At 41.5% G+C, this 27,040-nt stretch overlaps 1 protein-coding gene across 2 annotated transcripts in view; it reads left to right on the plus strand.

Moving 5' to 3' along the window:
- Positions 1–26,557, plus strand: part of LATS2 (large tumor suppressor kinase 2) — a 48,759-nt gene extending 22,202 nt beyond the window's left edge. For both annotated transcript variants that reach the window (XM_071434091.1, XM_071434090.1), the window contains 6 exons: positions 14,334–14,466; positions 16,346–17,883; positions 20,586–21,168; positions 21,793–21,975; positions 23,154–23,260; positions 23,963–26,557. In XM_071434091.1, the coding sequence (XP_071290192.1) occupies positions 14,334–14,466; positions 16,346–17,883; positions 20,586–21,168; positions 21,793–21,975; positions 23,154–23,260; positions 23,963–24,457 (3,039 nt within the window). In that variant the 3' untranslated portion in view covers positions 24,458–26,557. The remainder of the gene's footprint in view (positions 1–14,333; positions 14,467–16,345; positions 17,884–20,585; positions 21,169–21,792; positions 21,976–23,153; positions 23,261–23,962) is intronic.
- Positions 26,558–27,040: the final 483 nt, after the last annotated feature.

A 27,040-nucleotide genomic window follows, 5' to 3' on the forward strand; every position in this document is an offset into this window, starting at 1 on the left:
CAAGCATATTCCTTTCACCTGGGAAGTTTGTAGGCTGGTGTGAAGGAAGTAGAGGAGACTCCTGGGCTGGATTTCCAGGAGAGCAGCTTTTGTTGTTGCTGCCAGAGTCACCCGTCTTCCCTCTTGCTTCTCCCCAGTTCCTTCTTGCGAGCTGTGCCAGCAGAGTGTTTGTGGAGCTGAGCAGTGACAGATCAGAGAAGTGATCCAGGTTAAAAATAAGTTTTTGGGGATGATGAGAGGGGCATGAGCACAATTAAGGGGTATGACAGGGGGAAAGCACAGAAAGCAGCAGAGAAGTTGAGAGTGGTGGCAGCTGCCTTGGCTGTCAACCACCATCAGAGGAAATGCCAAGAGAAAGCTCAGCCTTGCACTCACATGCTCTCCTCCTTCCAGCTGTGCTCCAGGGAGGGCCATCTGCTCCATGCTGTGTTATCTTACCCCTCCTCTGGTGAGGTCTTACTGCCCCAGCTGAGCTGCTGCTGCAGTTAACCCTAGCTGTCTTGGGGCAAAATGCTTCAACAGCTGGATCACCAGTCTGTGCTAACCCAGCTGGCTCTGGTGGCAAGTGTGGTCAGGCAAGAGGGAAGCAGGTGATAGTTGGGCACAGGGAGAAGTGACAGGCAGCCAGGGACAAGACAGAAATAGTTTTCTGCAACACACTTGCAGCTGGAACAGGTATGTGAATAGTAAGTTATGAATGCTAAATGTAGTGATGTGGATGTTTTCTACATTGCTGTGCTGATTTCATTGATGGCTCATGGCAGGTTTCTGAGAAAGGGGTTGGAATTGAGGAGAATCTTCCCAGAGGATTTATTTTCTTACAACAACCTAAAATACATCTCACAGCTTTTGCATGTAAATGGAGCAGAGTGAGAAAGATGCTTCTTCAGGACTGTGTGTCTTGACTATTGAAGTGTGCCACTTGGCTGGTAGCCATCAGAAGTAACAGTGAGATGAACTGAGTAAAGATACTGTTAAAGAAAAAGAAACAATTTTAAAAAGGACAATTTCAGAGATAATGTGGAAACCTAGAAAGAAATAGTTTTATACTGTCATGTGTACTTTTGAAAATAATTGCACAATAAAAGCAAAGCTTTTTTTGTGGATGACTTAGCTGTTTCAGTTCCTTTCCGTTCTGTTCAACACTATCTAGTATTTATCCCCTATTCTTCTGTATTGAACTGGACTTGGATTCCTGCTTACAGTGTACTTCTAGGACACTAATTAAAGCCTGTGTTACTAACTGGCTTCAATTTATTTTTCATTTACTTATTTATTTGTTTACTTATTTCTACACTTCTCTATTCTCATGGAGCTCAGTAAAGGAGCAGTGGAGTGAAGCATTATCCCCGAGCAGAAGTAGTCTTTTCTTCATGCTTCTCATCACTTTTGGGGACCTCAGTGGGCATTTCTCCCTCCCCCCCTGTAGCTCCCTGTAGTCTGAAGAAGATGCAGCTGCTCTCTTGGGGGAATTGTTTACCTCTCTGTGGAATCTTGTCCTGGTCAGCTATGTGCTAAGAATGTGAATAATTTTGCTGCGGCTGCTTTACATGTAAAAAGCCGGACCTTAAGATATTTTATCTGACTGAGGGTTTTTTTTTCTTTCTCTTTTTCTTTTTTTGCCTCCAACATTGGTAGATTTGAGAGTTTTGTCTTGCAACTGCAGAAAGCTGTGGTAACTTTGAGTCGTATGAGGCATTTAGTACAAATAGATATTTTTGAAGCCTTGAAAATCATTAAATACCAGTCAGTGCTGTTTAGCAGTTCTTACTTTTGGAGCAGTAGTTATATATATGTATTTTATAGAGTTAATGCAACTTAGTCAAGAGCTGCATGGAGACTTCTGGAAAATGTCTAATGAGATCCCTAGTGCTGCAGTGTATATTGCATTACTGGATTGAGGATATTGATTTTAAAATGTTAAAAGCTGAACGAATGCCTTTTTATGTTTTTGAATGAGAATTTGGGGAAAAAAAAATAAAGATAGCATTACAATTAACACATAAAATTCAAAATGCCAAGAAAATTTTTTAAAATATTATTTTATGTACAAGTTTTCCCTCTTCCTATTCCGAACAATAAATACAGGGCAAGTTGCCTTGCACAGGACTTGGGTTCTGTGTGTATGTAAGAGTCTCTACAGAAAAATATTAGGAATCCTATCTCAAGATAAAACACAGATGTTTCTTCAGTCACATGAGCTGTGCTGTGTTGCACTGGGAGGCTGAGAGAGAAAGTAGCCTTCATTTGTCTCACAGCAGAGCTGTATTTCTCAGATATATTCTTTGTTTTAGACTCTCCATTACTGCTTGATGTCTGTTGGGGTCCCATTGTGGTACAAATCCTCAAAGGAGAGAACAGTTCACTGGTAATGCATTCCAACCAGGTATCCTGGAGGTTTTATAAGTTCTTTTAAAGTACTCCCCAAAGAAAAAGTAGGGGAGCCAAACTCTCATAAACTTCTAAAGGCCATGTCAAGAATACTCTGGAACCTTGTTTGAAAAATTGTTAGTACTTGACCTTGAATATGAACAGACAGCTTAAGTTTGCTGCCTTCACTTGAATTTTCCTTGCCTTGGAGGCTTTAAGACAATGCTTCAGAGTTCTAATGGTTTAAAACTGAACAAATCACCTACAAGAAAAAGCAGGAAGAGGAATATCACTCTTTAATGTTAAAATCTTTTGAAGTAAAAGAAAATTTGTAATGCCTTAAGTAGGTAGCGCTCAGTAAAAATGACAGAGGCACTGTTAACAGGAAGAGGTACAAAATTCAATGTGTAGAGTTGAATATGGAGAAATGCCATAAACAGTACTGATGCTTTGCAAATTTGTAGCACTATGTAACTTTGTGGGTAACAGCTGTCTCTGGCAGCACAAAAACAATTTCCAGTCTTTGACACAATTCTTTTATATGCTTTGGGGCTTTATTCCTGGACAGCAAACTTCCTAACTCATCTTGCTGAGTCTAAATATCCTGTTTACAAATTCCTCATATCCAATGTGTCTAAAAATAATTTGTAAAGTCTGTGAATATCTGTGAAAATCCTGTTTTCTACATAACTCAATATATATGTATCTTTTTAGTATAAAGAAAAGCAATAGGAAGCCCTCATCTTGGTGTCTGTGGCCACTGAAAAGAAATGCTTTAATACACAAATAGCATATTGTAAATGTAATGCCAGCCAAACGCGTTTTTGCTAATGCGTGAGCAGTAAAATTAGCAAACACATCACTTGCTGCTAATGAAGAGGAATAAGCTCATCATGAAACCTTCATTGAACTGCTGTTCTATCCAGCTTGATTTACTCACCCTGATCGAGTAATAAACTGCTGTCTCTGACAAAAAAAAAAAAAAAAGAAGAGAAGAAAAGAGAAAAGAGGGGGAGATTCGTGTGCTAGCAGGAAGGGGTCATGCCACCATTCTCACAGCTCAGGATGTGAAAAGGAGGTCTAGAGGAGGGCATGGATGGCCTGCTGATCTTGCAGCAAATATGCCCTGGTTGCTAATAAGTGTAATTGCACAAAATATCCAAAAGTAAATTAAAAAAAAAAAAAAAAAAAAAACACGAAATATCCCACTTGGGAGAAAGAACATGAAAGAACCCAATTCCAAGAGTAGACTTAAATGACAGCTGGCTTTTGCACAGCAAGGTGTTGCTTTTGCAGGATTTTGCTATCTTAATGTATTTAGTCATTTAAAATGCATTGCATGAGGAGTAAGTGGGGTTTTGGTTTTTATCTTTTAAGATTGCACATCTTGAGTGTAGGGACCCTCATTTGGACTCCCAGAGTGCAGAGTAGGAGGTTCATTTCTTATTCATGGCCGGATTTCATACATGAGGATCCTGGCACATGACTGGCTGTGAAGCTGTCCTGGAGCACCCTTCTGGAAACAACTATGTTGTTCTGGTGTGTGCTGCACCTTTCCCTCGAGGCTGGGCTCAATTCTACCTCAACTTTGAAGATGCCTTCTGAGCAAGGCTCTTTGCTATGTTCTATGTGTGTTGAGAGTTTGTGAGATTCCAGTGGAATCAATAAACTCCTGAAGGCAGCTTGCTATGATTTTTTTTTTCCAGTAACTTGTATAGGTTCTTTGCTGGGTGCTGCAGCGTTATTAATACCCTCAAATTAGTACTTACATTAGTATTAATATCAGCACTGTTGGCTGAATTTGCATGTTTCGTTGGGCTGAGTCAGACAAGGGCAAAAGTGGAGGAAATAGTCTGGCTGAAGTCTACCCATTCTCTTGGGTAGGAAAACTTTCTGATTGCATTGGTGACATGCACAGCACCTTTCCTGCTCTGCTAGTTACTTCAATGTGCTTTATGAAGAAGTGTTAATAAAATACTTCCTGTGTGTGTTACTGGTCTTGTCTTTTCAAGCTAAATTCTCTCTTTAAATTGAGTTTCTGGATTCATTGTTGCTTTCTGGATGGAAATCATGCCAATCCAGAGGAAAGTTTCAAACCAAATGGTGATGGGGTTTTTGAACCAAGAATTTGAAGATACCTTCAAATACCTTCCTCCTAGTTATAAAGGCTGTAATACCTGATGTTGTCTGCTATTAGCTTTTGGCAAACTCTGCTGCTCGGTGCTGCTGCTGAAATGGTTGTTTGCTTCTCTTTACACCAGCTCAACTGCTTTACTGCTGGATAAAGAAGGTAGGAAATAGGGAGGTGAGAGGTGTGGCATTCAACACTTTGGTAATGCAAATTCAAATCGAGAGGCTTAGTAAAATACTCTCCACTGGCTTGGACTTCTGTGCCATGTAGAAAGGATTTGCTTTGGAATACCAGGTAGAGGACTCTTGTTCTCTGAGTTAGAGTTGTAAGCCTCAGAATTTGCCCAGTGCTTGGCTTGGTATGAAAAGGGGATGATGAGTGCAATCACACCCATAGTTATTAAAAAATGTGAACAGGAACCTGGAAGGGGGTTTCAGTGAACATTACAGGAGATTATAGTGGTGCTTGGTTTGAGACAACTCATGAGCTTATACTTGAATTTGTTTACTAATTGCCCTCTGTTTCCTTTTCCTCAGGGTTTTAAAGCTGTTGTAGAATGTACCTTACCTTTGCAATACTAAAGGTGTGGATGAATAGTGCTGTGCCTTGCCTCGTGGGATCAGGAGAAGCTTTTAAGCCACACTGGTTAATGCAAGGCATGTGGCTGAAACACTGAGTGATGGATTACAGGTCTCTACAGTGGCTGCCAGACAGAAGTCAACTGGAGCACAGGATGAAACTCCTACCAGACTGTGTCCAGAGGGTGGGAAGTTCCCTGTTTCTGTAACCAAAGTGAGAGGGTTTCAGGGAAGTAAAATAGGATCTTTGGAAAGGAGTTATGTACACAGTTGCACATGTGTGCATGTGCATTCACTCACACATGAAGTAAGCAAAGCTCCTCCATGCTGCTCTGCAATGTAAACCTGCCAGTGCAGTAATTTGTAAATGCTGCTTATAACATGATTTCCCTCACTATAAGGTTTGTGAATTAGCACATAATAGTGCTCCTGCTCCAGTGCTAAGGAAGGGTTGGGAGAGATTTGTCCAACTTTCTGTCTGTTGATGGACCCGACATGGGTCATTTGCTTAGACCTGAACTCTAAATAGTTTAAATAGCTCTCCAATGAGCATACTTAAAGAGTAATGAGGAACAGTAATAGCTCTATATACAATTGTTTGCTCTGTCTTGAATTAGAAATCCATTTCAAAATAGGATTGTTCTCTTGTGTCTGTGTAGAGCTCAGCCCAGTGCAGAAGGCTTCAGGGTGCCATCACAGTAGAAAGGATTTTGTGCATTTAGGGGATAATTCGAGCACAGCAGATGTACAAATACACTTTTTTCCCCCCTCCTTTATTCTATCATTAATGTAAACCCGATCCCTGTGAATTTTGGAATATAGATAGTTCTCAAGTACTTCATGTGTTCAAAATGGAATGCTGTGTGCTCGCTCCTTACAACTCTCTGCTGATGTGGGATTTGAAGCAGTGTGTTTCCAGAAGGGGAATTTTCTGTACTCAGGGAACTACTAATATTGCCTATTACTGTTAGCCAAGTATGATTGTTAAATCAGGAGTGTGTGCTCTTTGAAAAGCTGGGGGAGGAAGCAGGTGCCTTCAGAAAGGGGCATTACAGCCTTTGAGGTAGGCAGCAGATCACCATGGATCTTGTATTAAGTTTACAGTATACTCCCTTCACCAAATATTTGGGAAAAGAGGGCTTGTGCCATCAGCTTTTCAGACACAAATGTGCTTTTTCCAAGGCTGGTGTGGACAGGAAGAACAGGTTATTTGTCAGTGCTCCTCAGGTCTATCTTTTAAGTTGCCTCTATGATCAAGCTCTCTGCACCCTGCTCCCCTTCCTCTCTCCACCCTGTTCCTCTTCCTCTCATGCCTGTGTCCTGGCTGGAAGAGAGCAGCTCAGGTCTGTTTTTCCTTTCCAGACTACTTGAAAGAAAGGAAGAAAAGAAAAGAAAAGTGGTATTTATGGTATTCATAGTGGCTCTTAGTTATTTTCACTCACTTTATTATTGTTCCTAATGTTGTGGTCTCTCTTTCCTTGCCTGTTTGTTCTTTCATGGCACTTGAGCTTTGTGCAGAGTGCAGCTTTGTTGCCTGGAGCAGGACCTCTTCCAGCTTCCTTCAGCCTCCCCCTTTCCAAATCTTTTTCAGAGTGCCTGTTGTGCTTCCAGAAATGGTCCAATAAATGTATATGCAAATATAATTGAATTACTTGTTTTATCAGACTGGTGACACAAATAAGAGTCTTCTTTATTTTTACATACTGCTTTTAGGGAGCTCACTTGAAATTAGATTATTTTAAAGGAAATAATCTACACAGATGTGCAGACATTATGTAATACCTGTATGTCTGTCAGTACATACACACACTGTCTGGGGTATCAACAGGAATCGTTTGATGAAATTTTCTGGTTGGATTTGAAAATGGACATAGCAGTGCACGTATGTTTTCTCTTTAAACAGATTGCATCTCTTGAATAGTTCATCAGAGCTTCTTGAAGTGTTTACATATGCGCTCTTTGTCTGGAGATGCCTTGTTATAAATACTTTGTTCATTTTACAGGCATTTGTTTGGAAATATGTTGAGCAGCCATGCTTGGTTTATTTCCAAATGTCTTAACTTTGGGACCGTGGGTTGGCTTATAGCCTGTAGTTCATATCTCTCCTTTTCAGGGGAAGAGCTGTATTTGAACAACTCATGGAGCACAAGGACTGTAGTGTAAAATGGGAGGTGTCCCCCGTGAAATGCCCATGGCCAAACACAATGTGTCTTGTAATGAGCTGTGGTGGGGGAATGGAATATACAGACTTAGTTAAAAGAACAGACAAATGCCAGGAAAGAAAAATAAAATTAGTTCTATGCTGCTAGGTAGAATCAGTTGCATAGTGTTAAAAAGTATTTTGATATAACTGGTACCTTTTGAGACATCTGACAAAAAGTTATGTCATATTTCCAGTTGCTGTTCTCAGGTCTGGTTTTGTTCTCTCTTATCCTTTATAAGATGCTGAAGGTGTTATGGTAGCTGTTTCTTTATAAGTACCCTGCTGCTAAATCTATATAGCACTTTTTTCTTGTCTTTTGGATGAACTTAAATAGTTTTGATTAGTCATCAACTTAAGGAGAAGCAGCTGGGAAAAAAACAGTAGAAAAGTCTTTTCTGTGATACTTTTGAGAGAACTTTGTATTCACTCTAGGGCTGATAAAGTACAAAAACTAAAGTGATAGATTTCAAATATTGGTATCACTTGTCTGGTTCATTTGTTTCATTTTTAACCATCCAGAGTTGTTTTATATCTTAAAGGTTATTAGAAACACTTTAATCACCAAAAGAAGGGTTTTGTAAGTGAAAAAAAGTAACCAGATGATCTAGTTACTTTTGTTTTATTTTGTCTGATTCTTTCCATAGCAATAGCAAATAGAGCTATGGAAGGAATATAGCTGGACATCAGGAAAAAATTATTCACAGAAAGGGTGATTAAGCATTGGAGTGGACTGCCCAGGGAGGTGGTGGAGCCACCATCCCTGGGTCTAGTTGATGTGGTGGTGTTCGGTCAAAAGTTGGGCTTGGTGGAGGTCTTTTGCAACTGTAGTGATTCTGTGGGATGTGTCATATTCTGTGGCTTTGAGGATTAAGGCAATTTATTTTAGAGTTGGTTTGTGGTGATCATGATACAAGGGTTTCTGTGCTGGGACCCAGTAGAACTGACACTTCCACCCTCCACCATCTTTTTGCCTAGGATTCCAAGTTGTATATTTTGGCCTGGATTTAATGACCTTATTTTAATAGTAAGTTATCCTGCTGCCATAAACACAGTAACAGGACCCCATTGTACTGGGTGCTGTACAAACAGAGTAGTAAATATACCACTCTTCTGTAGGTGACTGTCTAAATAAAGACTGAAAGTGTTGGAAGGCAAACAGAATGAGCAGTGGCATAGCAATGACTGTCACATTAGATTTATTTTTATTTGTTTTTCTTCTGATAGGGCCTTTACCAGAGCACTATATCATTTATAAAATCCTCCCTCTGTCTTTTGCACATACTCCCTTTGTTAGTTCTGCAAATATCCCTTGAAAATGTGTATAAAAACCATCTGGTTAAAGTTGTTCCTTACCTGCAATTCCCCATTCCTAACTCACAGTCATGTATTTTTTTCCTGTGTTGATGTGATTTAATTTAGTGAGTCTTACATTTTGTGAGGTGTCTATATTCTTTTTCTGTCTGCCTAGTTTTATGTACTACAGTGTGTTTCTTCTGCATACTTTAACCCCTGGTAAGCCTGGTATGAGGGGAAAAAAAAGAAGGAAGGAAGCACTCTGACAATGTGAGGTGGGAATGCATAGTCAGTGCAAAGTAGAGCTAAAACATCCAGCCAAAAGAATGGATGACCTTCAGAGCTGGAGTGCTAGCAGAATTAAAAATAATTCAGGAGCACAAAAGGTAGAAATGCTGTAAGGGCTAAAAGCCAGGATTAAAGCCCCAAGCGACTTTACCAAGGATGACTTTTCCACCACTGTTGGCATGTCATCAAGAATGGTGTGTCCACCTCTTATCAAAATCATGTCCCTGTCTGATCTTTCTTGATACAGAGATGGGCTACTATACCAATAAAGGGAACGAAATTCCCATTTAGCAGAAGAAAACAAATTCAGCCCTGGAGGCCAAGCTGTGAAAATCCCTTAGGACGAAGGGGCTCACTTTGTAGGTAACAGCAGAACTGCTGTGAAAAGACAATCAAAACTAAAATCAGAGGCAGTAAAGTGACCCTGCATAATTTAGGCTGGGAGGGAGGTTTATCATTGCCTAAGCAAGATAGCTTGGAGGAGTTTGTAACAGGAGCAGCCCTTACTAATCATGGGGCAGATATCCATTAGTTTCTGAATGGATCACATCGTTTCAGAATGGACTAAGCAGTGCTGCAGCACTCAGTAGGTTTCTGCCTCTGCTAATTTCCTCCTGCTTTTCTGATGCACTAAAACTGAAAAGCACTAATGACACTCAGGATAATATCTTAATTATGTAGCTAGAATATTTTAATCAAGGTTATGGTAGGTATGGGAATTTATGTGCAAAATTTAGCCCCTGATGTTAGCAACCTGAAAACAGGCAAAACAAAAGTCGAGTACAAAATTGGATGAAGTGTCCAACTAGAGAATAATTACAGAGAGAGAATATTGCAAAATAGGCTTCTCTGTTCTGTGGGGCTGCAGGAGTTCTGATAGAGTACATTGTACACATTGTTTCCTGAACTGCTTGGGTTTTGCATGTTTAAAATCATGAATGAAAAATCCTGCAATGGGGGGCTATCGCAGAAAGGCTTGTAATCAATGCTGGATCATCTCTTTTGGCATGAGCTTTATTTTTTTTCCTTCTGCAGGGAACCTGTATCTGTTTCCTGCATCTGTCAGCCATCCTTCTTGGTGAATGGAAAGCAAGTAATTAATTTTTGTTGTTGCTAGCAATTAATTACCCTTGCCAAATTTTGGAGGACCTATTGTCTCCTTCAGACACAATGTTCTTGGGAAAAAGTCTTACTTATTGTAACCTCTTGTGCAATCTTCACTTGGATGATAAGTACATCTTGGCAACGAGGAGCTTTCTGAATGAAAAATGTTGCTGGACAACCCTGTAGTACAGCAAGAACGCAAACCTCTGCCAATGCTGGTGGAGTGCAGCCAGGCGGGAGGGTAAAATGGGGAAAGCCTTTCACACTGCCTGCAGAGCACAGAGTGAGATGAAGTCTTTATGTGCACAAATCCAAATATCTGTTTACCATCAAACAAGGATTTTTCCTATTGAGCATCTGAGCTCAAAGGTGGCCTCCCTTCTAGCAAAATCTTGAAATCTGTTGGAAGGCCGCCATCTACCAGTGTAAGACTGGGGAAATAACAGAGAGCATGTGGACCATGCAGCAGTCAGGTTTAGGTAGCCCACTGTAGGAATTAGCTGGGAAACTCCACCCTCCTGTTTTTTTATTTGAGTCCACAAATTTGGGATGCTGCAGTTTCCTCCGTCTGTTTTGTGGTTCATGGCCTGACTTTGGTTTTCCACTAGATCTGTCCAGAACCATCGCTGACCACTGAAACCTCATTTTAATATTGCAGCTGTTCAATTAATTACAGCTTTGGTAGAGTTAATTGTAAATGTGCATTTTTCCCCCTGTAGCTCTTCACCTTTACTTTTTCTGGTTCATTTTTTCATCAATAGTTAGTGATGTCTGGAAGCAGAAAGGTGCATAAAAGCCCTGCATTGAGAGATGTTTGAATCCTCCAAAGGGAATAGAGAATGAGCTGGGGCTGGGAGCACTCTGTTCTCTTGTGGTTTCTGTGCACACTGCCAGGGGCTGGTGTTTCTCCGTGGGCCTGGCAACTGCTGTGGGGCAGCAGAGCGCAGCCAGCAGCCAAGTTTCTCAACCCATGCTGGGCTGACAGCGCTTGGCCTCGTGAAAAGGAAACAATCTGAAGCAGAGGGCCCGATGCAATGTACCTTGCAGTTAATGGAAATCTTTGTTGACCTCAGTGGAAGCTGGATTTGATGCTGTGCCTAGTTGAGTGTTTTGGAGTTGGCTGCAGCTCCAAGTGGCTTTTTTCCCCTGGCTCGTTTCTGGTTCCTTTTTTTCCCTTGTCTTTCTAAAGTGTACTTACCTTCCAGTGGTGTAAAATCAAGACAGCTCCATCCATGTCACTGTAACTGGGCACTTTTATCCTTGCCCAGTGTCTGTCCTCATTTCCTCAGCCCTTCCACTGTCTATGTATTGATTTGCAAGATTTTGGCATCGATTTCCCCCCTTTTTGAGCCATTCTGCTGTTTCTGACAAACACTCTCCATCTCACTTAAGCCTCTGCTTTCCAACGAGTGTAATTGTTTAATCCATCTTCTGCCCTTCTTCCTCAACTTCAAAACAGTCCTTACATTGATTCCTAGCAAATGCAGCCCAGGCCCCAGCCCCAGCTGCCAGCAGGGAGCCAACTTCCCCTTCAGCCGGCTCCTGGAGGCCAGCCCTTTGCTGCCTCATGCCAGCCATGCTCCTTTGCTCTCAGAGCTCATCCCTGTGTTGCACATAGAAAGGAGAAGGGCCTGGGGAGCCAGCAGCCACCTTGGGCAGAGCACGCTCTCTGTGATCCTCAGCCACACATCAGCATGTCTTCTGTCCCTAAGGAAAAGGTGCTGGAGGTAATGGAGCTCTCTTCAGGTGACTGCCATAGAGAAGAGAGCTGTGGGCATGGACAGTGGCAATAGGAAGAATGATGCAGAAGAGGACAAATGCCAGCTGCAACACTGCTGGGGCTTCTTGTTGTCCTCTACTCTCCTTGAGTATCACATGCCCCTAGAGGGATTTATCTCCTGGGTGGAGAATTGTGATTATCTGTGATTTGCCTCTGAGGAAAACCTTTTTCCTTTTGTTACCTTTCCTTACTTCATTTTTTCCCTACTTATATTTTCTCCAGCAGTAATGTAAATGCTGAGCGAACAGGGTGTGTCATGAGGAAACCCTTTGGAGTGTGGGAGCTGACCTAGTGAAAGTGGGGAGCTGGAGCACAGGGCTGCTGTTGCACTGGGGGCTTGCAAGGGTGAGATGGCCACTGACACACCTGCTGGTCCCAAGCTCTTGCTGGCCTCTTAGGTTATCCAGCTGTGCTCAGTGGAATGTGTTGTGCCTGTTCCATCACATTATTCCCGCTGAAGTTTAAATATGAGTCCCCTAAAACTGTGCTGAAGGTAGAACATGCAGTTTCAGGAAGACCAGTGTTGTTTTTACTTTTGCTTTTCAGACACGGACAATGGCAAAAGAGGAGAAAGTTACAGTATGCTTTCAGAGATGATAACATTTCTCCTATTTTAGCCCCTTTGAATTATATACAGGCAGCACAGATCAGAGAGGGAGAAATGGACCATGTGGGCTGTTTTATTAATCATTAATACAATTGTTACCCAACATCCAAACCAGCCCAAATGTGCTTATAGAGAACATTTAATTTAGGAAACTTAGACTTGTGACCTAAGGCTAGATCTAGCTGCTGTAAATGGGACAGAGTATGTTAGCAGCCATGTGGAACGGGGCTGTAAAGCCCAGTGTCCCTGGATGATGAGAAGGGTGAGCACTAAGATGTGCATTTGCTAATACTTGAGAAATGTATCCACAAGAAGAAAAAAAGAAAGAGGAAAAAACATTGTGGGAAATTCTTTCCTTCATACATAATATTTTTCTGATGATTTAAAATTGTCCTTAGTAATATGTTGATGCCAGTGAAGTATTTCAGCTATAGGAAATGTGAAAACAACTATTGCCTTTCTATGAATTATGAGTCATAAATTGTATGAAAAATATTCAGCTTGCTATAGCTATTCCACAAGCAGAACCTCTGACTAATGAAGGAACTGCTGCCATTTTGGGGCAGTAGGAGGGGTCTGAGTAAAGCAAACAAGATGCCAAGTGCCAGCATGTGGCTCTGTGCTAAGTGTGAATTAGTGTCATCTGAGATGGGCCTCCCTTGCTAAGTAAACAATTAGCGGGTATTTGACGTGTACAGAGCAGCAGAGCTGCCCTTTGCTCCAGCTGGAGTTCCCGACTGCCAGCCAGTGCCCAGAACTGACCCTTGGGAGAGCCGTGCACCAGTGCCAACCCAGCTCCACATCTGCAACCGGGCAGCCAAGCCAGGGAGGCACGACCTCCCTGTGATTCAGCGCTCAGTGGGCAGGTTGTGATGACAGCATTCCCCTAAAAATAGTAATAAAGTGGCAAGAGAATAGGATACTGACATTTGCAGGCAAATCCTTGGTGGTAGCATTCATTTCTTTCAGGATCAGCCATCTAAGAACTGGGAGTTTAGTTCAAGTTAGTTCTCTAATCATGTCACTAAGTCACTAGGGTTTATCTCCTCTTATACCTATTTTATGAATTGCCTTTTGGAGGTGATTATAGAAAGATGCTCAGCAACTACTTTTGAGTAGATATCCAGCTTTTTGATGGGTGAAGTTCTGTGAGTGAAATTCAGCATTAAAGCTCTGGATTTCAAATTTCTCCTTCATTTCGGAAAACACCATGGAGCCTCATGAGGATTTGTGAATTTTGCTTTGCAACCATATGGTGCTTGAGTCATTGAAAGGTGTTTAATATACCTGAGCTATAAGTAAAAGTACAAACAAACTGCTAGGAGCTGTAGCAACAACTGCAGTAGTTGTTAGCAGCAGCAGCAACTACTGCTAACCATAGTTGTTAATAAAATACAGCTAAAAAGACTGACAGTGTAGCTTTCAGTTTGGGATGCCCAGTCATTTTCCAAACAAATAGTGGATAATGTCCCAGGTGTACTGAAAACAGCAATTTTTCTTCCCTGTGGACTCTAGTGAGCAGAAATCAACCCCTGCCTAATTAGCTTCTTTGTGGTATTGTGAAAGGATAAAGTTTTTACTGTGTTCAGGTGTGACTAAGAGACATGCTCTCAAGTACTAACAGATAAATTTTCATTTCATTACATTGCATTACATTACATTTCATCCAGTGTGAAATTATGCTGGCTTTTCCATACCTTATTCAAAGATTGTTTTAAGGGCTCTTGAAATACACATTTTAATTTGATCCTTCTTTAATTGCTAGAATCTGGGTAGGTTGTATGTTTTATTATTTTCTTCTTATGATTTTTAAGTTTTGTAAGGCATGTAAATGCTTTCAAAATATGAGTCCATTTGGCTTCAGGCAGCTGTGATCTGATGTTTAGAATGCTCCTATTAATATAAGAACACTTACTGCTCTTCAGCTTGCAGTGCTTGGGTTTTGTCACAAGGTGATTCAATTCTTGTTTGCTTTGCAGGAGATGGCTGTCCGAGCACTGAAGCAGACAGGGAGCAGAAGCATTGAAGCAGCCCTGGAGTACATCAGTAAGATGAGCTACTTGGATCCTAGAAATGAACAGATAGTACGTGTAATTAAGCAAACCTCACCAGGTGAGCATGATTTTTTTTTTTTTAATTGTGTTCTTCTTTCTTGCAATAAGCTAGTTTTTAAAGTAGGATCACTGCTGGGGAGAAGTGTTGGACAGCAGCGTTCCACAGCAGTCAGGACACAGTGCCAGCTTGCAAGGCCAGCTGGGCTGGAACCTCAGTACAGCTCACCTGCTTCCGAAGAGTTGTCTGTGTACATGTTCATAGTCCACCTTCTTAAACAGAAATCTGTTGTTCAAATCCAAATATTCCCCTATTGGACCAGAACAGACTTACTGGTGTACAAATCTAGGAGGTGGACATCATATCTCTCTTGACATCAAGATTATTTGCACAGCTGAATTATGTGTCCCAAAGAAGGACAGTTATTGCTGCAACATTGCTTTGTGGCCTGTGATAAGGGAAAGCAAAGTAAGCTTGCCCCCAAGGCTCAGGATGAATCCTGCTGACAGAGATGACAAATAGGTCTTACTAGCTGCCTCCCACTTCCAGGCCAGGGTAGCCACTTCTTAGGATTGCTACAGCCTCATTCAGTGCATCTCACTGTGTCCCAGCAGGTGAGCTGTCAAGGGTGCTGTTGTAAGAACAGCCTCAGCAATGCTGGCCTTGTGTTATCACAGGAGAAAGAGCTGCCAATTATAGATTTCACTTTAAAGATCTCTGGTTATTTGTCCAGCCTGATTCCATTTCAAAACATTGCATTCTTTATGAGGGTATCATTTAGTGTGGTGCAACCCTCAGTGTGCAGAGAGTGTGCAGAAACCTCTCTTAATACCATGCACGTCACTATGTGTCTGTAGGCAGCGGGGCTTGTGTGTCAAGGTGAGGAGTCAGCAGCTGTGCTCAGGTGTGCTGCATCTGGCCCAGCTGGAGCGTGCTGTACTGCAAAAAGCTTGTAATGCACTGTTCAAGCTTGTTAGTATGTCAGTTTGGCTATTCTTAAGTCAGGATTTTAAAAGGAAATGGTTTAGGCATAAATGGGCCAAGTCCTGTAATTTGTGAGAGCTAAAGAAGCAGGAGAGGAACAAAAATATAGCAGCACAGAGTCTTCCCTTGTCTTTTTAGCACAGCCAGTGCTTTATACACCTGCAATTTGTCCTCAGATCAAAGAACTGATGAAAAGTGCCGTTAACACTTCCACTGTAGGAATGCTGCTATCTTGTCTCTGCACATTCTTCAAGCTAAGATTAATATGTTGACACCCTGAAAGATTTTCCTTCCCAACAGATGGAAGATGAGTAATGTGAAGGGGTACTCAGTGTCCAACACATTGGAAGGAATACAGGACAAACTGTATGATGCCTTTGTTTAAATGAAGGAGAAGGAAAGAGGGATTATTGAGAATGATGGAAGAGAGAGACGTAAACCAGTGTGAGCAGGTGGCTCACTGTGCAGAAGATGGACTCTGTGATGGCCTAGTAGTTTATAGCAATATTGACTTTAAGTTGTATAGAAAGCCCTTCCAGGAGCTTTTTTTCTCCTGTTGTTGTATTTAACACTCTGCTCTGTAGCTTCCTCCTGTCTGAGAGCAATGACTGCTAATACTGGTCCAGCTTTAAGAAGCAGGCTGTAGAGTAGTCTGATGAGTTCATAGTTAGGGAATTTGTGTTTCTATTTTCATTATTTGATAGGACTCCCTGATGATTCCTGGCATGAGCATTATTGTGAGCTTGGCACCGTTATCAGTAGGTATACTTGCCACCTAAAACTTTAAGTGTTCAGAGTGTTAAATTTAGGTTTTGAAAGGTGTTTTTAAAACACATACTCCCTGAGCAGTGGGTATATGTGTGTGTGTGTATGTATGTATAGATGCATGAGTAATACAAAGTAATTGGTTCACCTGAATTGTTTCCTAACGTTCTTCTGTATTCTTTTTATAAAGGAAAGGGTATTGTGCCAAATAACGTAACCCGCAGGCCAAGCTTTGAAGGATCAAATGAATCTTTTCCGTCCTACCATCAGATCAGTAATGCAGCCTATGAAGGGACAGGCTTTGGAGCAGAAGGTGCAAATATGCTTACTGAGGTTCCTAGGCCATACATGGACTATTTAATCTCTACTTCTCAGTCTTCAGCTATGACTGCTCCTGTACAGCGACCCTCTGGAGTAGGCACTCACAGCACACCAACGAGCCATCAGCAGAAAGCATACCCTGCAAATATGGAGTCTTCTGTGATTAATTATCCAGTGGCTAATCACAGCAGTCAGGCCCTGCAGCTGCAGGCGTCCCATGGCTGCAACAGCCAACATTACACCAGGCAGCACATGATGGTGCAGGGGGAACCTATGGGATATGGTGTTCAGCGGAGTCCATCCTTCCAAAACAAGATGCAGCAGGAGGGGGGATATGCCAATCTCCCAAATAAAGGGGCAGTTGTTCAGAACAGTACTGGTCATGCATTTCAGCAGGCACCACCAAGCCTGTATATCTCACATTCTCATCACAAGCAGACAAGTCCTTCTTCTCATCAAATGCATGTGATATCCAGAGGTCCAGCCTTTGCTAATGATTTTTCAGACAGTCCACCACAAAATCTATTGACTCCATCTAGAAATAGCCTAAACATGGACCTCTATGACATGAATAATCCTCAAGTTCAGCAGTGGCAGGCAGCAACACCATCACGCAGAGATTCTGTACAAAACCCAGGAATAGAAACATCTCCACGGCAACATGTATCCTTCAGACCTGATGCCGCAGTGCCAAGCAGAACAAACTCCTTCAACAACCACCAGCAACAGCCACAAGTGACAGTGTCTATGAGACAGGTTCCTCCAGGAAAACCCGATCCTTCCATTACGTCTCCAAACACAATCACGGCAGTCACATCAGCTCATATCCTCCAGCCAGTGAAGAGCATGCGCGTGATGAGACCAGAGCCTCAGACTGCAGTGGGACCTTCCCACCCTGCGTGGCTGCCTGCTCAGGCACCGGCTGTGGATGGCCTGGAGATCATGGAGCAGCATGTGCCACCTCCTGGAGCAGCTAATGCCTACCAGCTCGATGTGGATTACGGTAACCAGGAGCTGCGGTGTCCCCCCCCGCCCTATCCCAAGCATTTGTTCCTTCCTGGCACCACTGAGCAGTTTGATATCAACTGCTTGTGCATGGGCGTGGAGCAGACTCTGCGTGTGGTCCCCACTTCAACAAGCAACAAGGCTGAAGAGAGCAGTGAGAGAAATGACAAAAGCAGCAAGAACACTAAAGCTGAAAAACCAAGCAAAGATAAAAAGCAGATTCAGACGTCTCCGGTGCCTGTGCGAAAAAATGGCAAAGATGAGGAAAAGCGAGAATCCCGGATAAAGAGCTACTCACCTTTTGCCTTCAAGTTCTACATGGAGCAACATGTAGAGAACGTCATAAAGACCTACCAGCAGAAAATTAACAGAAGGTTACAATTGGAGCAAGAAATGGCAAAAGTAATTCTTGTTTTGTTATTGTAAAATCTAGTAGGGTCAAATTGATTATTGCTATTTTTAATTTGTAAAAAAAATTGTAAAGGCAGAATCCACTGAAGTGGTAGGTATCAGACACCTCCCTGTACCAGACTGTATCCCCTTAAAAGTGTGGATGCAGGTCTGGGAGGCTGTTTGAAAAACCTGAGATGTGAAATGATATTTGTTTGTACCAGAAAAGTAAAATGAGGCAAAAACCCCCCATATTATAGGTAAGAACTTAGAATGCAGGCTTGAGGCTGAGATAATTCTGGCAGTACTTTGGCAGCTCTTGCAAAACTCATTGCTCAAGTTCCTCCTCACTGTTCCATGATTGCTGCCCATTCACCAAAGCCATGGTTCAGCTTGGCAGTCACTCTGCCATATTTTCAGATGACTGTGTAATACTTGACTGAAAGTTGTCTGTTGAACACATATAAGTGATAATGTCATGCAAGTAGCCATATTGGACTGACCTGAACTGATTTTGAGACCATTGCCAGAACTCATTCTAGAGGCAGGTCTCAGGGAGATGCATTTTGGGTGATAGAACTTCTTTCATGCCTAACTGCAGCTCTCAAATCTAAGCTGACTCTCTGATAGTGCTGCTTAAAACAAAGCTGCCAAGCTCTGATGATTTGTCTGGCAGTTGTGTTTTAATTTTTACTTCTGAAAGAGGAAGAGGGATTTTTTCTTCCTAGGCATGATTGGAATATGACTTGTCTACTTTTGCATTAAAGGATAAGCTCTAAGAAAAGCTGTTATTAACACATAATGGGTAATAATTAACTACCTGATTTTCCCTAGCACAGTCAGTTTCCAGAGGCAATTGATTCAATGCTCACATTGCACCAGAAAACTCAGGAGTTTGTTTACTGAGGTTAGAATGAAGAGAATATTCTTGGAAAATCTCTTGAAACGTTGGCATTTTACTGACAGTTAATAGCTTGTCCTCACTGCAAGTACAGGTTGTATTGTGTTGCTTGAGTATTTTCCTGAGACTGAGATAGGGAATGATTTCTAGAGAGGTATAACAGGATCTAATTGTGCTAGTTCTTCTCTTCTGACTCTTCAGCTTTCCCTCACTCAGAGATAATTCAGGTGTAAACAAAAACAACTCCTTCCCCTAGAAACCTTATCACTGACTGAAAATACACATGCAGGAGATTTTGGCGATCTTAATATTGCATTATTCTAGAATTAGCAAGAACAGAGCACACTCATTATTTTACCCTAAAAAGTAAATATTTCCTCTCTTATGGATTGATGTAGTTATCTTTCATTTCAAAAACAGGGTTTCTTGTTTTCATTTGGCTTTTTCCTTTAGTCTGAAACTTCATCCTACCTGTTCTGCAAGTTTCTGTAGACTTACCCCATCCTTTATTCCTACAGATTTAATTTTTATACTGTGAGGATCTCATTGCATAGTCTGGCTGCCCACATTCATCTTTAAATACCTAGACTACAGATGTGAAATTAAATCAGCCTAAGTAGCAGCCCTGTGGGTGTATGCTTGGGTTTCTAGCCTGCTAATCAGTGAGCTTCAGCTCCCTTCACCCTCCCAATGGCCCCTTCTCACTAGGCACTGATCTTTCTCTCAGAAGTAGTTCAGTTGATGCCAATTAATTCAGGATTTTGGATCTGGGGTGTGCAGAAAGAAAAGAGCATGCTGCAGGAAGTGAGTTGTCAGAGGAGCCTCGGGTCAGCCTAGGGGTTTCTGCTGGTGGAGGCCACCAGTGGCTCTCAGCAGAGGGCCAGACACTGAAGTTGGCAAATTTGGCATTCTGCAGGCTCTGTCTTGAAAAGTGGGGGAAATCTGGTTGGATCCAGCTGCTTCTCTCTTTTCCAGGAGGTTTCTCCCCACAGCCCTGTGAAATGTTACTTGCAGTAACTGGGAGGCTCTCTGGAGACGGGAGGTGGACAGGCCAGCTGTTCTACAGCTTGGGTGCAGAGGGAAAAGGATTCATTTAGGAGGGAAATAGCACCAGGGTCTGGGCTGCAGTGGCTGAGGGGAGACCAGACCTGAGGATTTTAGGTACCTATTTTGGGAGGGGAAAAAGAGAAGTTTATAGAACAGATGCTCAGGAGATCTAAAACCTTGAGAGTGGAGGATATTTATGGCAGTGGAAGAAACACAATTTCTGAAGGAGGTTCCAAGGCACTTGGGAATGTGTAGGTCAAAAGCAGCTTTTTAATTACAACACAAAACCAAACAAACAGCACCCAAGGTAGGAAATGCTAATGTGAGTTGCTGTGGGGAACCATTCATGAACAAAGTGAACTGCTGCACATAGGTTTAAGTTTGATCTTAAATTAAGCTGGGCTTAAGTGCACATACATATGGTGGAGTACAGTGGCAAAGTGCACATTTGAAAGGTGTAAACCATATCCCACGGTCAGGTTTGTTATGTTGTATTCCTGTCTCTGACAATATTGCCCTATGCCTTCTTGTTCAGCCAAAAGAGACAGGCATGCCAATTTCAGATATTGCAAATTCAGGCAACAAGTTTGGGCACAGTGAGTTTTCAGAAATACCTCAACAGTCAAGAGAGTATATCCTTCACGAATACATCTTTTCTGGTTCTTGGTTAATTTTTCTGAGAAATGTGTTTTTGGAATGCTCATTTGTTTTTCTCTTGCTATGAATATAACAGTATAGCTCTTGTGGTTTGTTTTCCTTTGTAAAGGCAGGCCTCTGTGAAGCAGAACAGGAACAAATGAGGAAAATTCTCTACCAGAAGGAGTCCAACTACAACAGACTTAAAAGGGCCAAAATGGACAAATCTATGTTTGTGAAAATCAAGACTCTGGGTATTGGTGCATTTGGAGAAGTATGCCTGGCCTGCAAAGTGGACACCCATGCCCTGTATGCCATGAAGACTCTGCGAAAGAAGGACGTGCTGAACCGGAATCAGGTGGCTCATGTCAAAGCAGAGAGGGACATACTTGCTGAGGCAGACAATGAGTGGGTGGTTAAACTCTATTACTCCTTCCAAGATAAAGACAATTTGTACTTTGTGATGGACTACATCCCTGGTGGGGATATGATGAGCCTGCTGATTCGGATGGAGGTCTTCCCAGAGCGTCTGGCTAGATTTTATATTGCAGAGCTCACTTTGGCCATAGAGAGTGTGCACAAAATGGGATTTATTCATCGAGACATCAAGCCTGACAACATCCTGATAGACCTCGATGGGCATATCAAACTGACTGACTTTGGACTGTGTACTGGATTCAGGTGGACTCACAATTCAAAATACTATCAGAAAGGTAATATTTTTACCCTTTTTCTAGGATGCTGTTGTGTTATTTGTTTTGAAACAAGCACCTACTTGTTGGCAGGAACACCAGATCAGGAAACTAGACAAACAGTCAATGGCAATATAACGTGTCTGTCTCTCTCTGACTCACTCAATTAGCTTCTTTCCAGTTCTTTTGTTTCCAATACTGTTCAAAACCCTGTCAGTAATGTGGCTGTCTACTGCAGAAGCAGTAATTTTTCAGTTTATACTTGTTGGGAGGGTCTCTTTTGCTGGGGAAATAATTTAATCACAGGCTTGGAGTAGTCCATATGTCTCCTGTATGTGCTGTTGAGTTCTGGTGTCTGTTGGCAAAGAGGATATAAACAATTGGTGTAGCTAACTTAAGTATACTCCATAGTTCTGTGTCCTCCATATGGAACTATACTTCCTTGTGCTGAGACAGAGAGATTTTGTTGGACATTTTGTATGGAAAACCAATTGCGAATGGGAGGGCATTAAAAAATACCTTGAGTTTAAAGTTCAAAAGCCATTCTTCAATGAGAGTAGAAAATGGCTCTGGATCTGAGTAAAAACTCTCTTTGTGTGTCGAGTTTTATGATCACAAATGTGAACTTTCTCTCCCATACGAAAGGGAGCCATATCAGACAAGATAGCATGGAGCCCAGCGATCTTTGGGATGATGTGTCCAACTGTCGATGTGGAGATAGGCTGAAGACATTGGAACAAAGAGCTAAGAAGCAGCACCAGAGATGTCTGGCCCACTCATTAGTTGGAACCCCTAATTACATTGCTCCTGAAGTCCTGCTTCGTAAAGGTAGGTAAACCTGTATTTTTGTCCTGTTTCGCTATTTTTTTTCCTTGAATAAGCTTGCTGCTTTGGAAGATTATCATTCTGAAGGCCACAAACAATTAGATTAAGGAGAACTCCTGATGCTCCAGTGTGTAGCATCACCACACTAGGGGTGGCCATACTTTGTGTGTCCACACTCTGAGGCCTTTGAGTGAGGCTGCTTATAACCGTGTTGGATAATTTTAACAGTGATATTTTTCAAGTATAAAGCAGATTATCTGTACTCATGGAGTACAACTCTGACCCCTATCAAGTTTACACAGACCAGTGAGTAGCCAGCTGACATTCTGGATCCCTGATTCAGATGGGCCACTTCAGCATAGATTACATAAACTTGTGGAAATATGTCCTCCATATTCCCAGCCAGAGCCTGTGGAACCCAACAGGAAGTTTTCCACAATTTACTCTGGACACTCTACATTCAAAAGGTTAGCTTGAGGAATTTGGACAGTACTTGGTGACTATCCATGCAGAACTGACATGGTCACTGTAACAAGAAGATTAGGTGTTCAGAGTTGTCTGCAAACTAGATCTGCCTGATCTTCTCTAACAGAGATTTCACATTGGATCCTACATCATTTGATTACACAAATTCCATTGAAATCAGTGTTTAAATTTTTTTTTTTTTTTCAGATCCTAAGCATACACCTTATTGGTCTTGTTCACAACACTTAAGTGATTAAAGTTGTTCCTTTGCTTGTAACTTGCTCAGAGAGTTGTCTGTGGCTTTCTTCTGTCTATAGAGCCAGGCTGTGTCTTTCAGCAGCTTTTCAAAGTCGTGGAGTCATCTCCACTGAACCTAAGATGGACATCAGTTGCTAAACATTTTTGTTATTTGAGGTTCAGTTTGTGCTGCTGTGGGATTGGGCACAAAAAAACCCTCCTTCTTTCTTTTTAATGACAGTGTCATGACTCACTTTTGTTGAGAATTTATTCAGAAAGGTTCAAGGACAGTAGGATTAGATCTTTACTAGAAGTAAACAGCAGTAAAGTAGATCAGCAAGCAGAAGTCACAAACTTTTTGTCTGAGAAAAGGCAGAAGTTTGTGCTGTATGTTTTAATACTTAATTGCAAGCAGGCCTAATAACTCTGTACACATTCCCCTTAGCTAGTGGAGATCAACCTTTTGACTTGCCTTTCAGGATACACTCAGCTCTGTGACTGGTGGAGTGTTGGTGTCATCCTCTTTGAGATGTTAGTGGGACAGCCTCCTTTCCTGGCTCCTACACCCACAGAAACCCAGCTGAAGGTAAGTTGAAGCAAAGTTCCAGTCTGTGGTAGCAAAATTTTAACCCTTCCCTTCCCAGACCTACTCCCCTTTCTTTTGCTAGAGAAAGGAGTAATGGTTAAAAAAGCCTGATTTTAAATAGTTCTGTGCAAGCACACATCTTTTGCCAGTAAATGAAGACACTGAATATCAGACTAGAACTGACTTGTCCAGCTACAGAGATAGATATTAGTTTTATGAGTCTTCTTAGCAGAATTGTGATTTTTCAAGCATAAGTTCATCCATTTAATTCCTTAGGGTGCCTATTAGTACCTGATATGCCAGTGACAATTGCAGTTGGCAATATAAGTGTTTCACAATTGAGCAATGATAGGTGTTTTTTAGAGAGGATCTGTCTTGTGACCACTTTTCCTAGTTTATATTTTGGAGACAAAGAGAAGTAATTCCTTTGTGTAAACTGAGTATGTTCTCAAATCTGACTGTTGGAATATTTGGGAAGGAATTTGCCTTTTTAACAAATGGTACTGTTCTTTTTGTCTGCTAGCCAACAATGTTTTTCTGGTTCATTAGAATAATTACTATCAGGAAATGCAATCTTGAAGCTGTGAACTGTGCAGACTGTGAGATGACTCGTTAGGTGTGCACTCCTGTACAGTTCATGTTGGCCATTGGAAGAGTTCTGTTTCCAGATCAGAAGTTCCTTAATACCTTTGTTACCTGCAGGTGATAAATTGGGAAAGCACACTGCACATTCCCTCACAGATCAAGCTGAGCCCTGAGGCAACTGATCTGATCACAAAGCTCTGCTGTGCTGCTGAGGACAGGCTTGGAAGAAATGGAGCAGATGATATTAAAGCCCATTCTTTCTTTCACTCTATGGACTTCTCTACCGATATCCGTAGGCAGCCAGCTCCCTATGTTCCAAAGATCAGCCATCCAATGGACACTTCAAATTTTGATCCAGTTGAAGAAGAAAGTCCTTGGAGTGATGCTAGTGGTGACAGCACCAGGACCTGGGATCCACTAGCCTCTTCCAACAACAAACACACAGAACATGCTTTTTATGAGTTTACTTTCCGAAGATTCTTTGATGACAACGGGTATCCGTTCAGGTATCCCAAACCTTCTGGAATGGAAGTTTGCCAGTCTGAGAAGTCTGATGTAGAAGACAAAGGTGTGGTAGATCAGACTGGAGCTTGTCAGCCTGTATATGTGTAAATTATTGTATAGAGTACTCCAGATAGGACTAATCTCAAATCCAATAGGGCCTTTAACTGATCCTTTAGGAGCTGATCCTGCAGTACTTGTGTACCTTCAGCTGAGGCTGGAGACATCCTGGGGAGTAAAAGAAGCTTGCAGGGCCAGGTCCTAAAGATGGCACTCTTGAAAGTTCAGGTCAGTTCTACTGTAAATAACTTTGTTGATAATTACACTTGAAACCCTGGTCTTCACCAAAATCTGCAAGGCCAGCAGTCTGTCATTTCTGGCCTATTTTATTTGAGGTCAGCATCCCCCTTACTCAGATTAACACTTACAGACTTCTGCAACTGTCAGCGTTGTTTTTTAAATGAGTAAAGAGCACTTATATTTTGTTTATAGCAGGGTTTTTTTCCTACTAAATTATAGGGATTAACTTTGACAAATCATGCTGCTGTTCTTCTTTTCTACATTTTTATTTTATCCATAGCACTTACTTCATATTTAGGAAGATGCATAAAGCTGAAGAACATGTGATGAAAGGTCTGTGCAATAATGTAAGAAAGAAAAAAAAAGAAGAAAAATGAAAAAAAGAAAACTGCTCTCTAATTTTCTAAATTTACTGATGCCATCGTATTCACACCGTGATTTTTGTTTATTCTATGTATTTTCCACATTTCAAAATTGTGACATAACCTTAAAGCTGCTTTATTTCTTTCTGCTTATTGGAGTGTAATAGAAAGTGTGAGCAAGTGGCAACTTGGGTGTGATTTCATTGTCTAGTGTGTGAAGAATGTTGCATGAGCAGTGGTTTTCTATTTGAAATGGCCTTTTCTTGCCATTCACAGGCAGGTCCTGTGGATTCATTTTTCTAAGGGTCTAAAATTAGACCATTTTAAACCGTGTGTTGATAATGTATTGTGTGGATGGTTTCCTCTTATGATTGTATCCAATATTAATTTTGTAAAACAGATTGCAAAGGTTATACCTGAGTAGTGATGTTGTGGTCTGATGTAATAGATGGTTTTAGCAAGCACATGTCACGGGCACACGCATTTCCCAACGTGGATCAGCAGCCAGAACATTACAATGGAGCAGATTTGTGGGGAGAGCCTGGATGGGGCTGGCTCAAGCAGGGAGCAGCACAGAGGCCGTGGCCCCAGCTGGCAGAGACAGCACAGCATCCAGACTGGAGCATCTCCCAGCACGGGGCTCCCATAACACCCCAAGGCCCCGGGTGCAGCGAGGCTGAGGCTGGGTGCCTGCAGCTCCACAGACACCTATGGAACCTGGAGGTATGTGGCTTTCCAGACATCAGACCCCACATGTGTATCCATTTAGGATCTAATGTTTTAGGCACTGACATTGGAAAATGTTGGCATTGTTGGTAGGTCATTCTGTCCCATTGTCTAGAGTTAAAATGTTGCTGTGATGGAGCACAATAGGCCTTCATTTCTGTCAAATTATAGGCATACTTTGAAATATCAGTTTTTAACTATGTTAAAATATGCATTTTTCTTGTATGTATAAGTGAGAATTATTCAAGATGATATCAGAATACTAAAGATAATTAAGCCATACATATTTGCATATATATTATATATAACTAAATAAGTAAACACACAAAAATCCGTAATTCAGATTAGTGTAACAGTCCTATTTAAAGTGATTGACCTAATAACATTTGATGAAAACACTCCTTTAATGTGTTTTTGCTTTATTTTATTTTTAAATCTGGAGCTTCATTATTTTTTCCGTATATTATTCCACATATTATTCCTTAATGTTTTAGCATATCCTATCCTATCCATTGTTTAGATATCTAAGCAACAACATATGAATTCATCAGCCTAAACTAAACAAAAATGATTGTGTATTTGTTTACATTTGTATGAAAGGAATGTTCTGAGGTATGCAGTGCTTGTGTTGTGACAGTTCATGTAAGATTCAGTATTACTGCTTTTTTATATAGTAATGCCATTTTTTTGTTATTTACATCTATCTGACATTCTTTCATGTGGTAGGTTCTTTCTCAGGAACTCAATTTAACTGTTATTTATTGATATATCATTGCCTTTGAAAGCTTCTACTGGCAGAATTTATTAAAAACCTGAATCAAAATCTACAATGTGTTTATGTGTTACTCAACCCTCCTTTAAGGGAGAAGTTTTAGTGGGTTTCTTTTTGTAATGTTATTGATTGAGCTACAAACATAAGATCCAAATCTCATCTCTTCTGCAGCATTTGATGTGGAATCTTGGGGTACCTTGAGGCTATTTCTTCTGTCCTCAATGGCCCTTAAGAATAAGGAGCAGGATTCCAGGTAAAACTTGGTTTGGAGTGAGCAGGTCAGTGCATGGAACAGATATGGAATGGAATAGATAAAACTGAGCACAGTCACTTCCTTTGCAGTGGTGGTGCTGCCAGGGCAGCCACAACGCTGGCTTGCCCCCTCTGACTGTTGCCTCTGATTAATTCTAAAATGTAAATAATTCACCTGCACACACAGAATCTCTGAAACTAAGCAAAACAAGAGAAACCAGCCCAGAAGGAAACAGGTGCTTCCACTGATTTACAATCTGTGCTGCAGGGAACAGGAGCCAA

This window comes from Agelaius tricolor, unplaced genomic scaffold, assembly GCF_023055355.1.
Source record: "Agelaius tricolor isolate 1412-34295 unplaced genomic scaffold, bAgeTri1.0.p SCAF_9, whole genome shotgun sequence".
Taxonomy (NCBI): Eukaryota; Metazoa; Chordata; class Aves; order Passeriformes; family Icteridae; genus Agelaius; species Agelaius tricolor.